Below are 18157 nucleotides of genomic sequence, written 5' to 3'. Positions count from 1 at the left end.
GGGGCCGGGACAGAGACCGTGGGGGTGGCACACGCCAACATACCACCGAGCGCGGGTGAGCCGTAAGCTACAAGACTGGAAAATCAGGGTTAATAAACCTGTGGTTTTTCTAGGAGACTCGAACCTAAATAGGACCAGAAATGGTCAGATTCAAATAGAAAGCTATCCGGGAGCTAATTTTTATAATGTTTTTAACTTGTCAACGCTGAGCTCAGGCACTAGTGGCCCAAGATGGCGACTGTAAACTAAATAGTTACCATAGACGCAAGATGGCGGATTTAAAATGGCGGTTCATGGACACAAAAGTGGTTGCCCTGGATACCAGCATGGAACATGATGGGAACCAGGAAGCCAAACAGCCAGAGCACATGGTAGACATGGCGGACACAAGTCGAAGAGGGAGCCTCATTTAAAGATTAAAGTACAGGTAAGCAAGGATACAGGACAACAAATATACAAATGAAGGAGAAACAACTGTATAACAGTAGTAATATTTTTTAATTCATACAAGCTTAGATTATTATAAATTAATACCAGAAATTTGCAAAATCACGGATATACGTTACATTCAGTTTAACCCAGGCATGGCATTGTTTACTCTTTAAAGTTTAAAATGAAGGTTAATAATAAAGAAAGGTTAAAGTACAGGTAAGCAAGGATACAGGACAGCAAATATAGAGAACAAATGAAGGGGAAATAACTGTATAATAGTAGTAATGCTTTTAAATTACAGAAGCTTACATGATTATAGATTAATATGAGGAATTTGCAAAATCACGGATATACGTTAGATTTAATTTAACCCAGATTGGGCGTTATTTGCTCTTTGAAGTTTAAAATGCAGGTTAGTAATGAAGTAGGACACTAAATGTGAAGGAAAATCAACTGTACAACTGGAATGCTTACTTTTGGACAACTTTATTATCAAAATCAAGATAAAAATGAACAACGTTACAAGTTAACAAAGTCACGGAGACCCGTTAGATTCAGATTGAACCTAACAGGGCCTCACTTGCCCTTTAAAAATGAAACCACAGGTGAGTAATAAAGTAGACCACTAAATATGAGGGATAATTTACTATACAACAACAATATCTTGCTTTTCAATTGTTTTATTATGGAAAGCCCAGATGGAAATAAATAGATCAATTTAAGTAATTTCAACAAACTAGGACAATACCATCATCCAGGACTTTAATCTCTAACCTTAACCAAAGACTACCCTACCCAGGACTGTAATCCCTAAACTTAACCATAGGATACCCTAACCAAGAGTTCATTCAATTTAAATAGATTTATACTATTTCATCACTCTTCTCTCCCCTCTGTCTATCTATCTCTTGGAGGTGGAGGGGAGGATGAGTGACAGCCCGATCCGGCGGGGAGGGGACCCTGCCTGGTGGGCGGACCCCTCCTGACTCTTCCTTCTCCTCTCTCTCTCTCTCTCTTTCTTATGGAGGACCACAAGAGCCACGCGCATCGAAATAAAAAATCCTGTGCTTAATTAATGAATTGTAGAATAAAATCTGCATTTGTAAATTCATTTTTGAATTCCAATTTAATAAACTGATTTTTTCAGTTTATTAGTCCCGTGGGCCTCTCCCAGGATAGGTCTTCATTTCAAAAAACATTTTCAAAATCCACTTTAATAAACTTCATTTCAAAATCCATTTCCCTTTCCTGTTCGCTCAGGGATTAACATGTGGATTAGCAGTTGGATTAACAACTTCATTTTAAAAATGTGTATATAGGAAGTGGGAGTTCACGTAATGTGGATTTTCTCCTCTGTCATTTGTCCTCTTTAAGAACTGAAAAACTAATTAAGCAGCAAATTAAGTGCAAATTAAGTGCTTGTTTGTAAACTTCTTATCCTGTGTGAAACCTAAATTGTTTAAATGTCACTGGTATAACTATTACAGATCATGGGTCCCCATAATCAACAAGCTGATATGATATGTGTATTTATTTAAAATTAAGACCGAGCATTTCTTTCATTGACTTAACCAGTTGGTTAAATCATTCAGAATCCCTTCTGAATGTGTAGTGTTGTCTGCATCCTTAATATGTATAGGGCATTTACAAGAGCTGACATTCTCAGCAACTTTGTTTATTTTTTGCATTTCAACAATTACAGTCTCTCTGGAAGGTCTGTTCAAGTTACTGTCATGGAGTGCAGTGTGGCAAGCAGGAGTAGGACCCAAAATGCAGGACTCAGACTCAGGGGATGAACTCAAAATCACAGCTTTATTTGGTGGCAGGAAAAACAAACTAAAACACACAGGGAATTAACAAACTAAGACTCACGGGGAGACACAGGGAGACCCACACATCAAGAGGGACGACGCGACACTGACTCAGAGAAACACAGGGTTTAAATACACTGGGTAGTAACGAGGGGAATGAGACACAGAAGGAGAGCACAGCTGGGAGAAATCAGAACTGACGAGACAGGGAGCAAAGTAGGATACACTCACATGAGACACAGACCTTCAAAGTAAAACAGGAACCATCACACTAAGACGCAGACTCGACATTGAGAGACAGACAGAAAATGACACATGGAACTTAGACCAATACAAAGCAGACACAACCAAAGAACAAATCCTAAACACAAATAAACAGAGACATGAAACTAATAATACACAGCATAATCCTTAACACAACAAGAAAACAATCCCTGATGCAAAATTAAACCAAAACATAAGGAACTCAAAATACTGTGTCCAACGGACCCAGAACCGTGACAGTTACAGTATTTTTATTTTTGCAGATGGAGAGTTGTTGTGCATGGTGGCATTGATGGATTTTCCAGACTCATTGTTTACCTCACTGCTACAAACAACAACAGAGCCCAAACTGTCCTGGAGAGTTTCATGACTGCAGTACAGCATTACGGTATCCCCTCTAGAGTCCGTTCAGTCAAAGTCTGCCAGATGTCTTTGACGTATTGCTATGCATTGGTTTTTTTACAATCACATTAACCTTCTATTGCTAAGTGTTCTAAAACAAATTCTTAATTACATTTTCACATAAACTGACATGCTTTCTAAATGTACTTGTTGTCCTTCACAAGAACATAAACTTCTTCTTTTCTTTATATTGTTGTATCATTGCTGGTATACGGCTCATATGATCAGTTGGCATGTAGCTAGTGAACTAAAATGATTTTGGCAACCATGGTTTCTAACAGGTGTTTTAAACTCACAGCCCAGGAGCCATTTGCAGTCTGTATATTAACATGCACTAATATAATTCAATATTAAAAGAAGTTATTTCCAAAGCAAGTAATGATTTCATATGAATATGTTCACAATATGAGCAGAGAGTACAAACATGTTTAGGGGTTGTCTATGTTAGTTATGTGAGAGAGTTACTAAAAAAACTAGTGTACACTTATGTCTGCATTTTTATTTGTTAAATACTAACAACACGATAGCAGTGTCTGGCCAGAAAGAGAGCAACAATTTGTTTATCTGGTAGTTAAATGAAAGGCTTCAGTTAATTAAGAGTGACAAAACATAATCTGCGTTCACGTGATTACTATAGGAAGATTGCTGAGAAAAACACGAGTGAGCTGGGGTTTACACTGACGAGTCGGCAATGGTCCAGCGACGAGAAACAGCTGCCATCCTATAAAGGAACTGGAACGCTCTCAGGTGATGAGCCACAGGTGTGTGATTGCGACCAGGTGTGTGGGCCAAGGGCAGGAGCCCACAGGTGAGCTCTGCCCCAGTTTTCTGAGTGTAACCTACTCCTTTGAGTCTAAGCAGTCTTTATTTAATTTTTTTGAAATAAATCATGATGCCATTTTCTCTGGAAGCTTTGCTCTGACTCCAGATGAAGACAGTAAAGACAGTTGTAATTATCCCAAAACTGTTTTATTTCCTTTGATTTAAAATAGTTTTGAACAGTAAATAACTATACAAATAGCAACACTGACATTTCTTTGAGAACACTGTGATGCGGTGTACAACCTTTTGAGAAATATGTGAAGATGCATAACAGACATTTTCAAATTGTTTCCATAACATCAGATGAATTTAGCAATTCAAAAACAGCAATTGGATGTTTCCAATGAGGGAATACACCTTTAACAACAACCAAGCTTGTTGGATTTAAGAAAACATTTTGAAAGTGTTAAATATTTTACATGGTAAATAACTACCATACAAAGACACGGTGCATTTAAGCACAAACAGCATGGGATGCAATGACAGTTTAAATACACCAAGTTATGTTAGGACTTTCACAAACTAAAACAGAAAAGGTCACGTCAATACTAACTGGACAACCACTGTCTTGACTACAAAAAGGCCGGTTATGTAGGTCTTGCTTTTTACTTCTACTTTCTGTTGATACCCGTCTATAAAACTTCAAACCTTCAACAACACTAAAGTATTTAGTTTCAGTGTAGAACTATTACTTCTTACAATCATAGCTTTCATAATAGTGCTATATGAAACATAAAATGGTTAGAAGCAATAACTGAAAATCTGCACTGTAAAGTATTCAAAATGGACAATGTAAATGGTGTCCATCTATGCCATGCCAAATGTTGGTGCTCAAAGCATTGCACATTTGTGCTTTAAATGATTCGTAGTCTTTGTGCACTGTAGATTTCAAAACAATGTTACATGTATTTGCCTCAGGAAAAATGTTGCCAGAATCCTCTGGAAGAATCTCTATTGTGGGCTGCATAAGAAAGCCATTTGGGGGTATTGAAGGGGATCCAGAAACAAATTCCAGGACATTCTCCAAGGTCACGGGTGCACATTCTCCATCTAATAAACGAACAGTTGAGTGTTAGTGTGGCGTGGTCTGCAGTGTAGCTGCAGGGAACACAGAGACACCTGAGCGGCATCCACAATGGTAAATGGCCTGCATTTGTATAGCGCTTTTCTAGTTCCTAAGGACCCCAAAGCGCTTTACACTACATTCAGTCATACACACAGAACACAAAGAACATTATCTGTATAACAGTATCTCCACAGAATAACCTAGTGTAAGTTATGACTTACAGGAGTTGTGTCGATGTTCTTTTGCATCGGACAGATGTAGATGAGGGACTGTTTGATATGTATCCTGACAGACTTTATGGTATACCCTGTCCTTGGGCAAGGTATTAGAGAGAGCTTTTTGCTCCTTGTTAACCCAGAAACTTTTAAAAGCTCAAACCCTCCACAGCCATTTAGTTTTGGGTAGGCAACCAGAATATGACTTCGAAATTCCTCTGCACTGGCTTCATCACCTGTAAAACAATTTGGAGGGAATTACAATTATTTTTGAGGGGATATAAGAGTGGCTCATCAACCAACAACTATTATATAACAAATTACCAAAAAAGGTAATTCTTTGCTCCCCAATGCCAGCAGCACTAAGAAATTCTTTTTCTTCTCTTGTCGGTGCTGTAGTCTGATCAATCTTGGACAAACAGAAATAAGATCTTGTGTATGTAGATCGACGTCGTGCAGCAATGGAAGGGTTGCCAGGGACCTTGTTACCATATGAGGCAAATATTCTGCATACTTCAGCTGGAAAAAAACCAAAAGATATGTTATTGTATTTCAAATGCACTGTGTAAAGTTCTTTAATTAATAATTAATTAAATAATAATAAGTAATTTAATGTATTATTTAAATTCCTATGAATGTTTCAGTTACTGAAAATTTTTGTTTGCTGTGATCAAAAACAGATGTTTGATATGACAAAATACAGACAAAATGGTATTGTGTACTTTAATTGTTTACGTTAAATCTGGAGACAGGCAAGTTTAATAATTGGTTAAAAATAGTAGGCCCCAATAATACTAGTCTAGGTAGCTTAAGACACTACTTGTCAAGGTCGGCAGACCGTGTAGAGTGCAAAGTAGTGGACCCAAGTGCACACACATATAGGCAAACATTCTTAACAAAAAGCCAGCAGTCTTTTTGGCTGATAAAGAATAAAAAACTAAGGGTTAGGGAAAACAACTCGACACGACACTAAACATAAACTGAGGAACTAGGAAAATAAATGTGACAAACTTAAACATGAAATGCTGGCATGGATGCGTGGAAACATGGAGACATGGTGTGAACATAACAGACAACCTGACAATGAATGAATGACAGCAGACCTAAAAACACATGAGGGTGACGAGGGAAAACGAAACACAAAGGGTACATAGCTGGGACAAGGAAAAAAGTTGACAAGACAGGAGGAAGCATGGGATGCTAGACTGTCACAATAAAAAAATGAAGCACCGAGACGCAGACCTAAGACGCATGATGAATGCGAGATGGAGCATGGACCTAACTAAGAAACAAGCACAGACATCTGTTGCAAAACATGTCATAATCTTTTTTATTGGTTAAAAATATGCAATTATGTGCTTATTTACACCAATTTCGTCTACATTTGTCACTTTTAAGAAAATGACAAGAGCTATAATATATACAGAAACAGCATGACATCGACCTGATTACAGTTTATTTTGAAGTTGTGCAGTGAGCAGATATGACCTGGTATATTTGCTGGATCGATAGCTAGCTAAAGCTTCTACTATAGATTTTAATGAGTCAGCACAAGCCAAAGGTTAAAAACTTCAGTCAAGTACTGAACATTTTAACAATGGATTAGCATTTTATCATTAGCCTAAATGTACATGAATACATGGAACACATTTTACCGTCAACAGGGGGTCTTGGCGGCGCGGATGATGATGACAGTTCTTCTGTCGACGAAACAGTCTCTGCCCTCCGCTCCATCTCACTGGCAGTGTCCCTCAATATGCGTGATATGTTGGACATTTTCAGGTTACAGAGAGGCCAGGCAATATTCTCTTTGAATATTAAAAATAAGTTAAATAGATCAGGATTCTTAAACTCACAAAATGGTGGCCATTTATCTAGTATGAACAAAATGTCTGACGGTGCTCATCAAGATCCAAAATGGTGGTCCAGCTGAACACGGATTGGTTGCCTCTGGAGACAAGAAGATGGAAGACCCAAGATGGTGGAGGAGCTCATCCAGATCAAACATGGCTGTTCATAGTAAACAAACACAGTCGCCCTTAGTTACAAAATGGAGGAAGGCTAATGCTAAAGCTAAAATAATGCTAATAATTAAATGACAGTGCAGCATGACAAAGGACAATACGGAAGAGGATTAGGGACACTGGAAAAAAAAAAAGAATTCTGACTTTTTTCTCAGAATTCTGACTTTAATCTCAGAATTCTGACTTTAATCTCAGAATTCTGACTTTTTTCTCAGAATTCTGAGATTAAAGTCAGAATTCTGACTTTAATCTCAGAATCTTGAGGTGGGCACCTGCAGGCTTCCAGCTTCAGTGACAGCGATTTGTCCAGTTTGGCAGGTGGAGAACTAATTCACTAAATATGGTGGATATAAGTGATTTTTTGCGTGGCCGAGGGGTCCCCGAAGATGCTATTTTATTAATGGAAGAGCAGAAGGTGAGTAACAAAAAGAGAGATAGTTTGGTGTCTACTATTTTTACAGGAAAACAGTTACGGTACAGTTACGGTTAGCGGTTAGCATGCTTGTTAGCTTATAATGTTATATAGGAATGAACGTGTTTCACGATGTTACAGTATACTAGGTGAATTGACGTTTTAACTGTTGTTGATCGCAGGATCATCCCAGATGGGTTCGTTGCATTTTATTTTATTGTTCTACTATTTCAGAGTTTTTCAAGGCAGTTAAGCGGAGCTGTGTTACAGATGCTAGCCGCCTGCCAATATCACTGATATATTTGATGTGTACAAGTAAGTTACACTTAGTACAGCGGAGGGGAGAAACTGTAATGAATGTTTATGCAGATATTTCACTCAGAAAAATGGGTGGCGTTCATACACAGCCCCGGTTGTTGTTCTGACGGTGGCCGACTGACGATCCCCTCACAACATGTTAGCTAACACAAACTAATGTAGTGCATGTAACTGTGTGTATACATTAGTGGTACAGTGTCGGAAGAAATGAGCAAACTGTTAACTGTTTATAACGTCAGAATGACATCATCGTTCTCCTGCACTGTGTAATGTATGTCAGCTCAAGAAGGAAATCATATCTTATACTTTGAGCTGCCCAGTGCACTTAACGCCTACGTGTGGAAATGGTGGGCTACACTACAGTTCACTAACGGTAAAAAATAAACTTAATACAGTATTTGATTTTTTTATAGAACAATAAAATAAAAAGTGCTGGCTGAGGAGCGCTGCCGCGTTAAACTTTGACCTCGGAGTGACGTGACGTTTTTTCGCACAACCAATAGAAGTGCAGAAAGTCGCAAATCAGGCATATTGTTCGCATAAACACAAGAATAAATAAATAAATAACGAAATAATCCCGATATTGTGCTAAAGACTGATTTACAATGTTACTTTGTGTTCTATGTGTAATACCTTTGCTTAAATGACTAAATTGACTGTGTATTTATGACTCTGCGTTATAGTCCTGCATACATAAGTAACATTCATATGTACAGATATATGTACACAAGCGTGTACACAAAAGTCTACTGCTGATCGAGCTGCTCAGTGGTCGTACAGTCTCATGCAGAGAGCGTGGAGGTGTTGTCCGTTGCCATTCCACCACTCCAGCAGACCACAACATAAAAGACAGCAGACGCCACCACAGTGTCGTAGAACATCCTTGGAAGACGTACTACCTACATCATAACCAATCAAGTCCTGCTTTTTTTTAAATACAGGAGAGGATTTATTATTTACTGAAAGGCTATGCCTTAGTTTGCTTCTTTCATTATTGTGTTTCGCCCGGCATAAAATAGATCTGGTATGTTTACATTCATGTAATTTTTTTTTATACATTTATGTTCATTAACATGCACTGTCCTAAATAAATAAATAAATTCTAAAAGATAGCTTTTCTGATAACTACAGTCAGTACTCTCCTACTGGCATTAGCGGTGACCTAAGAGGCTTAACCGTAATATTGCTTTGCAGTGTAAATGTTGCAGAAAATGACTGTCTTTTCTTTCTTCCTGTATGCAGATTGACTGTGACGTCATAGCACTGATGGATGACGCAACTTTGGCAAACTACATTCCCTCGTACAGAGACCGAATTGCCCTCTTCAATTTCTGCAAAAGCAAGCAACCACTGTCAAAAAGAAAACTAGGACTTCTGCAAAAACTTCGTGAGAAAATAAAAACCATAAAAGAAAGTCCAAAGGAGAACACTTCACATACAGATGCAGGAATAAGACAGACAAAGAAGCAAAAAGAACACGAAATGTTGAGATAGGATGGATACATTGTGGATACATTCGTCAGCAGCCAAGAATGTGATGTTTTGATGGAAGCAGTAAAAGATTTCTCTGCAGTTGACTTGGATGATCTTGTGGAAGTTCTTGACAGTTATGGCTGTAGAAAAAGAATCACTGCTGAGACTCTTCCTACAATCCTTGATCAAATAGCACACAAAGAGCTTGTCCAAAAACCAGTGTTTGTTATTGACTGCTGGAGGGAGATCATCGACCCCCATATCTCCCTCAGTCCAGAGGGACTGACCAAGTTATTCTCTGAACTGCAACCAACTTCAAAAAAAGTGTGCCCGCTACTGAAATTTGCTGTGGATTTGACTCCACAACAAAAAGAAGTGACAAATCATCTCAAAAGATTCATCAGAGAGCTGGATAACATTAAACTTCAGAAATTATGCGTTTCTGCACCGGATCTGACCTTATAGTGACAAACAGTATTTATGTGGAATTTCAAGATATGACAGAGTTTACAAGAAGACCAGTCGGACACAGGTGTGGGAATGTTCTGCAGCTAGCTAACAGCTATGAAAACTTCCCAGATTTTCGTTCTGAATTTAATGCAGTTCTTGAAAGTAATGTCTGGGTGATGGACATTGTTTAGACTCTCACAGCAATGCGCTACATTTGAACTGCTCATGCACACTAGAGCATAACTGTAAAGAGATGTTAGGAATATGTATTTTTATGTATTTTGAACTTATACAGTATACTTTTTTTAATTAGAGAGAAGTTTCTCATTTCTGTTAGAAGTCCAGTTTTGGCTAATATTTCATTTTCTTTTATCATTTTGAGTTTTACATGATACAGTCACAAAACAAAACGAACGGGTACACTGTTTACTACCATATCCAGAGCTGTCTTCACCAAATCCAAGCTTTCCAGCTGTAAGACAGAAACCTTCAGCAAAAGCATGAAGAAAGAATACTAAAGCTCTATAAACTATAATTAAACTGCTCTTAAACTTTCTTTAATGCACCATGTGTGGTGTGAGAGCTCAGCACAGTCAAATACTTTTGTAAGTAATTAGTAGTAAGACTAATTCATTCAGATTTTCTTATTAGGTCAGGGCTAAAACTGAACATAGTTATAACGTAAAAGTAATGCTGTTATGCAACACTGTATTGTAAAAGGAATAAGTACAATTTTATACTTTAGCATTTGTCATGTCTGAAAATATTATACTTTACAGTATATGCAATTTTTAGTTAAGGTAGGTTAAGGTATCAAAGTTTGGCATTTGTTGTTGATTACAAAGGTTCCATTTAAAGTTGGTGAAAATATTTTTTAAAATTCCAGTATTTTCTTAATGTCATATTGTTTCTAAGCATACCTGTTATTCATCCATCAAATTGATTCAAGCTGCTTAAAGGATTCAGTCTGTTTTGAAGACGGTTATTGATTACTGAGATCATAAATAAACACTGTACAGTTCAGTGCAGTGGTCAAGTGCTGTGATTATTCAGGCATCCTTTTGTAATGCCAAATTGTCATGTTCTCAGATATAGTATTAATCTTAACACCTGAAAAAATGTCTTGTTACTGTGAGAAATTATGCATTTTTATTTGTATGCATGTATGTTCTCAACCATTCACACTTGTTTTTATTTCTATACCATAGATGACACCGAAGGAATATGTGATACCACAATAGCCAGTGTTCATGATCTTTACAGTAAGTCACTGATGTATACTGATGCATAACAAGACTGTATGAGATCTATAAGTTTGTTTGTTGAGTCATTCTTGTTACAGGGCAGCTTATATGGTTATGTGTTTTAGCCATGTTATTGGCAGTGGCAAGAACAGGTTTCTTGTAAACTTTTTCCAATAAAATGTTGCTGTACACAGTACATTTGTATTGTTGTTTTGAATATGTTCATCAAGCTCCTTATCTATTTGAACATGCCAGAATTCAAGAGACTGCCACACATGAACTCAGTAACATGGAAGAATACCATTTATTTTTAATTTCAAACATTTCATAAAGATACACAAATATAAATGTAAAACATGTTGCACTTAATGGGACAATAACTTGGTTCCACTTGCAGGAACTGTTTTGTTACATTGTTGCTGGGATACTACAAATAAAAGTCAAAATATTTTTGGTATGTTTCTTATAATTTTAGGATTCATGTCATGAAGGAGCCTTGTATACAACAGCTCACACTGAATCAGTATAGCAATGACTCATGGTCATTTTACATGAAAACCAGCTAAAATATCTTACAACTAACAGAAGTGAAATACAATAATAATTAGGTGATGGATCTTCATATGGGTAAATGATTATAATAGCTTTGCTTTAATATAATTGCACTAAAAGCTCCCCAAAAGGCATAACGACTTTAAATATTAACAATGATACGTTTATAAAAACATGCTGTTGTCAAGACCTAGAATTGTTAATGCTACTATGGTTTTCTGAAACTACCACAGATAACCCGGACACTTAGCATATCATATGCTGGTGCCTGGGTTTCCAGCCATGAATATTTAGATTAAAGGTTGATACAGAAAACAATGAGCAGGGAGCTGGTCAGTTTATATTTTATATACTATGCACATGTCTGGCAATTCAATTCAATTCAATTCAATTTTATTTATATAGCGCCAAATCACAACAAATGTCGCCTCAAGGCGCTTCAAAGATACAGAGAAAAGCCCAACAATCATATGACCCCCTATGAGCAAGCCCTTTGGCGACAGTGGGAAGGAAAAACTCCCTTTTAACAGGAAGAAACCTCCGGCAGAACCAGGCTCAGGGAGGGGCGGGGCCATCTGCTGCGACCGGTTGGGGTGAGAGAAGGAAGACAGGATAAAGACATGCTGTGGAAGAGAGACAGAGATTAATAACAGATATGGTTCAATACAGAGAGGTCTGTTAACACATAGTGAGTGAGAAAGGTGACTGGAAAGGAAAAACTCAATGCATCATGGGAATCCCCCGGCAGCCTACATCTATTGCAGCATAACTAAGGGAGGATTCAGGGTCACCTGGTCCAGCCCTAACTATATGCTTTAGCAAAAAGGAAAGTTTTAAGCCTAATCTTAAAAGTAGAGATAGTGTCTGTCTCCCGAATCCAAACTGGAAGCTGGTTCCACAGAAGAGGGGCCTGAAAACTGAAGGCTCTCCCTCCCATTCTACTTTTAAATACTCTAGGAACAACAAGTAGGCCTGCAGAGCGGGAGCGAAGTGCTCTAATAGGGTGATATGGTACTACAAGGTCATTAAGATAAGATGGGGCCTGATTATTTAAGACCTTGTATGTGAGGAGCAGGATTTTGAATTCAATTCTGGATTTAACAGGAAGCCAATGAAGGGAAGCCAAAACAGGAGAAATATGCTCTCTCTTTCTAGTCCCTGTCAGGACTCTTGCTGCAGCATTTTGGATTAACTGAAGGCTTTTTTTAAGTGAGTTTTTTGGACATCCTGATAATAATGAATTGCAGTAGTCCAGCCTGGAAGTAATAAATGCATGAACTAGTTTTTCAGCGTCACTCTGAGACAGGATATTTCTAATTTTAGAGATGTTGCGCAAATGGAAGAACGCAGTCTTACATATTTGTTTAATATGTGCGTTGAAGGACATATCCTGGTCAAAAATGACTCCAAGGTTCCTCACAGTGTTACTGGAGGCCAAGGTAATGCCATCCAGAGTAAGAATCTGGTTAGATACCATATTTCTAAGCTTTTCAGCGCCGAGTACAATGACCTCAGTTTTATCTGAGTTAAGAAGCAGAAAGTTAGTGGCCATCCAGGTCTTTATGTCTTTAAGACATTCCTGCAGTTTAACTAATTGGTGTGTGTTATCTGGCTTCATGGACAGATAGAGCTGGGTGTCATCTGCATAGCAGTGAAAATGTATGCTATGTCTTCTAATGATGCTGCCTAGGGGAAGCATGTATAATGTAAACAGAATTGGTCCTAGCACTGAACCCTGTGGAACTCCATAATTAACCTCAGTGTGTGAAGAGGACTCTCCATTTACATGCACAAATTGGAGTCTATTAGATAGATATGATACAAACCACTGCAGTGCAATACCTGTAATACCTACAGCATGTTCTAATCGCTCTAATAGGATATTATGGTCAACAGTATCGAATGCTGCACTAAGGTCAAGAAGGACAAGCACAGAGATGAGTCCACTGTCAGAGGCCATAAGAAGATCATTTGTAACCTTCACTAAAGCTGTTTCTGTGCTGTGATGAACTCTGAAACCTGACTGAAACTCTTCAAATAAACCATTCCTCTGCAGATGATCTGTTAGCTGTTTGACAACTACTCTTTCAAGGATTTTTGATATGAAAGGAAGGTTGGAGATTGGCCTATAATTAGCTAAGACTGCTGGGTCTAGAGATGCTTTTTGAGTAAAGGTTTAACTGCAGCCACCTTGAAGGCCTGTGGTACATAGCCGATTATTAGAGATAGGTTGATCATATATAAGATCGAAGAATTAATCAATGGCAGGACTTCTTTGAGCAGTTTTGTAGGAATGGGGTCTAAAAGACACGTTGATGGTTTGGAGGAAGTAATTATTGAAGTTAACTCAGAAAGATTAATTGGAGAAAAAGAGTCTAACTTAACATCAATGGTACTAAGAGTAGCTGTAGATAATATTACATCTGTGGGATGATTATTGGTAATTTTTTCTCTAATGATAAAAATTTTATTTGTGAAGAAGTTCATGAAGTCATCACTAGTTAACGTTAAAGGGATGGTTGGCTCAAAAGAGCTCTGACTTTTTGTCAGCCTGGCTACAGTGCTGAAGAGAAACCTGGGGTTGTTCTTATTTTCTTCAATTAGTGATGAGTAGTAAGCTGTTCTGGCTTTGCAGAGGGCTTTCTTATAAAGCAACAAACTATTTCTCCAGGCTAAATGATGATCCTCTAAATTTGTGACACGCCATTTCCTCTCCAGATTACGAGTCATCTGCTTGAGGGTACGTGTTTGAGAATTATACCACGGGGTCAGGTACTTCTGATTAGAGACCTTAGTTTTCACTGGAGCTACAGTATCCAGAGTCGTACGTAGTGAGGAGGTGAAATTATTAACAAGATAATCGACCTCTGTTGGGGTAGCGTTCAGATAGCTGCTCTGCTCTGTGTTGGTACAGGGCATTGACGATGATAACAGTGGCTGGATTATATTCTTAAACTTAGTTACAGCGCTTTCAGAAAGACATCTACTCTGATAAAGTCCACTCTCCACTGCTGCGTAATCAATTATTGTAAATGTAAATGTTATCAAGAAATGATCAGACAGGAGAGGGTTTTCAGGAAACACTGTTAAATGTTCAGTTTCTATGCCATATGTTAAAACAAGATCTAGAGTGTGATTAAAGTGGTGGGTGGGTTCTTTTACATTTTGAGAGAAACCAATTGAGTCTAATAACAGATTAAATGCCATGTTGAGGCTGTCATTTTTAGCATCAACATGGATGTTAAAATCACCCACAATAATTATTTTATCTGAGCTCAGAACTAAATTAGATATAAAGTCTGAGAAATCAGACAGAAACTCTGTGTAAGGCCCAGGTGGACGATAGATGATAACAAGTAAGACTGGTTTCTGAGTTTCACAGCTGGGGTGGACAATGTTAAGCATCAGGCTTTCAAATGAATTAAAAGTCTGTCTTGGTCTTTCATTAATTAATAGACTGGTGTGAAAAATTGCTGCCACACCGCCCCCTCGACCTGTGCTTCGAGATTTCTGGTAGTTAGAATGACTCGGGGGTGTTGATTCATTTAAACTAACATAATCATCCTGCTGCAACCAGGTTTCTGTAAGGCAGAGTAAATCAATTTGTTGATCAATTATCAAGTCATGTACTAACAGAGACTTGGAGGAGAGAGACCTAATATTTAATAATCCACATTTCACTGTTTTACTCTTTGGTTCAGATGTGGATACTGTCTTTCTTTGTAAATGTTTAAGTTGTTTGTTGCTGGTTTTTAGTTTGTTTTTTGTCTTTTTGGAAGCAGACACAGTCTCTATGGAGATGGGTTTTTGGGGGGGTAGCAGGAGGAGAGAAGCTGCAGAGAGGCGTGTAAGACTGCAACTCTGCTTCCTGGTCCCAACTCTGGATAGTCATGTTTTGAGAGGTTTAATAAATTTGTCGATATTTCTAGAAATGAGAGCTGCTCCATCCAAAGTGTGCCAAGTCTTTGGCAACAAAACAGAGATACCAACCAAACTGTATTTATTACTATGATCAACATAAAATGATACTAGTTGGTGCTGACCTCCTATCAGCACTCTGAATTTACATTACAGCAGAAATAAACAGCAATATTCTGAGAGAATGACCTAAAAAATGGCATGTTCGGTCACACCTAAAAGATGTCTTTCATTTAATGCAGTGCAGAAGTACCTGCATAAAAGGTACCTGTAAGACATGGCACCTACTATCAAATCACGTTATCAAGATAAAGATAAATATTTTGTATTTATTTGTACATTTACACACTGAAGTTTCTTAAAGACTTTGCAGTATTTCTTCTCTTAACCTAATATACAGATCCGCAGCACCAAGTGGATCTCCTGGGACATCCCATTCATTTTCTACCATAAGCAGACAACACAGTTCAAAGACTGTTTCATCACAGGGGTGTTGACCTTTTGGGCTACACTCTTCCATACACAAAGTGATCTCCTCCATAGAAATAGGTTTCAGTCTATCCTCAGCACTGTGCAGATCTGGAAATGAGTACATTACTACTGGTCGACCCGATGCTGCACTACCACTTGGCCGGATTTTGTGCGAGTTCCATGTGTTCACAACTTCATCAAGTTCATCCTACATGAAAAACAACACAATATAAGTATATGAAACAGGCCATGTACCAGTAGATTTAGCCAAAGTTGAGGCTTATTAACTCATTAATCAAGAGACGTAGAAAGTGACCTCTAATTAATGTAAAACCAAGCAGCAACAACAAAATAGCACTTTCACTAAACAGCACATGGACACAGAATGGTGCTGCATGATTCTACTGTTGAATAGATAGCCCAACACTTTATACTCAGTGTGCAATGATTCTACAATATATTTTCAATAGAGAATTAACCAAATGATAAGATTGCTTTCTGAAACCGTGCCCAAAGGACCACTAGGTAACAGACTCCATAGTAATTAAAACCATGTGGCATTAAAAAACATATGTAATACTCCATGCACCTGTGCTGAGAAAGGTGCAGTTACTTCCACTGATAACATGAGTACAATTCCATCAAAGTATTAAAATGGAATCCCAAAAGTTCATTCTGTTCATCTGGATGTAGCGTTTTCAGTGTGAGAAATGTTTTGTCAAAAACATCCTTACCTGGCTGATTGAGCATGCATCAAGACATATTAAAATGGAAATAAAATTCATATTTAAATTAAAGAAAAATTTTGCAGCTAAGACATTACATAGCATGAGCACATGCTTTTACCTGAATAAGATTGAGAAAGCAGAATTGGATAAGACTTTTGTCCAAAACATCCCCTGTGAAGTGGCCATCATCCTGAAAAGTTTGAAATAAGTTCATCCAAAATTGTGCACTCTGTTTGCGTAGGGTAGCCCACCATCCTTCTATATGTTGGTTGGCCGTACTTCTTCCGTAAAGGAAACTTTTCTCACCTGCAAAACTGTCTGTGTGGTTTCTCCGTAAAAACATCTGCATTTGTTCGACACAACCATTTTCTGTACCTCGGTCAGCACGTAACCTCTCTGGACATCCACTGATGCATGAAACTGTTTTCAGAAAATAACTTGCAATCAATTTAGGGTCATTGTTTGTGGTATAAGCCTCCATCCATAAAACATAGCAGCTAAAACCATCTATGCAGCCACTGATAGCAATACCATATGGTTTCAACTTGTCATAGCCATCCATGTGCCAGAGAGCATTTGGCCCTCTGCAGCTGTACTGTCGTCTTCTCAACCGTCGAGCTCGTCTCAGTTCCACACCTTGAGGGTCCACCAATTTGATTATGCATCTTACAGTATCTTGTGACACCACAAATCCATGTTGAATTGCATGAAGATATAGCCAACGATAACCTTGCATCTGTCCATTTGTCATGATCTCTTGTTGGACAAAGGCTAGCACTTCCTCCAAGTTTGATTGATTGTTCCTTCTAAAAAGCCCAAGTCTTTTACAAATTCTCTTTAGAGTTCGAACACTTATAATTGTCTGATGACTATGTGCTAAAATTGAAAGTATTTCTTTGTTACTGAAAGAAAGTCTGAAATACAGTCTTATTAAGTCATCCAAATCTGACATGTCAGCCACTGTTTCTCTCACTTTGAGAGGTGACCTTTTTGCAGAAGTCCTAGTTTTCTTTTTGACAGTGGTTGCTTGCTTTTGCAGAAATTGAAGAGGGCAATTCGGTCTCCGTACGAGGGAATGTAGTTTGCCAAAGTTGCGTCATCCATCAGTGCTTTGACGTCACAGTCAATCTGCATACAGGAAGAAAGAAAAGACAGTCATTTTCTGCAACATTTACACTGCAAAGCAATATTACGGTTAAGCCTCTTAGGTCACCGCTAATGCCAGTAGGAGAGTACTGACTGTAGTTATCAGAAAAGCTATCTTTTAGAATTTATTTATTTATTTAGGACAGTGCATGTTAATGAACATAAATGTAAAAAAAAAATTACATGAATGTAAACATACCAGATCTATTTTATGCCGGGCAAAACACAATAATGAAAGAAGCAAACTAAAGCATAGCCTTTCAGTAAATAATAGATCCTCTCCTGTATTTAAAAAAAAAGCAGGACTTGATTGGTTATGGTGTAGGTAGTGCGTCTTCCAAGGATGTTCTACGACACTGTGGTGGCGTCTGCTGTCTTTTATGTTGTGGTCTGCTGGAGTGGTGGAATG

The 18157-nt window shown here is 38.0% G+C and overlaps 1 protein-coding gene and 1 pseudogene across 1 annotated transcript; one reads left to right on the top strand and one right to left on the bottom strand.

Annotated features, from left to right (window-relative positions):
• Positions 1-269: 269 nt before the first annotated feature.
• Positions 270-9932, top strand: LOC148102130 (uncharacterized; annotated as a pseudogene).
• A 5829-nt stretch (positions 9933-15761) lies between these two features.
• LOC148102129 (uncharacterized) lies at positions 15762-17297 on the bottom strand. Its single transcript, XM_087843561.1, has 2 exons — positions 16721-17297; positions 15762-16082 (listed from the first exon to the last, which is right to left on the bottom strand). Exons 1-2 carry the CDS (start codon positions 17162-17164, stop codon positions 15762-15764), a joined length of 765 nt encoding a protein of 254 aa, XP_087699687.1. The 5' UTR covers positions 17165-17297.
• Between the last annotated feature and the right edge of the window lie 860 nt (positions 17298-18157).

This window comes from Neolamprologus brichardi, chromosome 7 (assembly GCF_056152115.1).
Source record: "Neolamprologus brichardi isolate AB-2024 chromosome 7, ASM5615211v1, whole genome shotgun sequence".
In the NCBI taxonomy this organism is placed as follows: Eukaryota; Metazoa; Chordata; class Actinopteri; order Cichliformes; family Cichlidae; genus Neolamprologus; species Neolamprologus brichardi.
The sequence above is the reverse complement of the archived record's forward strand: the minus strand, read 5'-3'. Positions and strand labels throughout refer to the sequence as shown.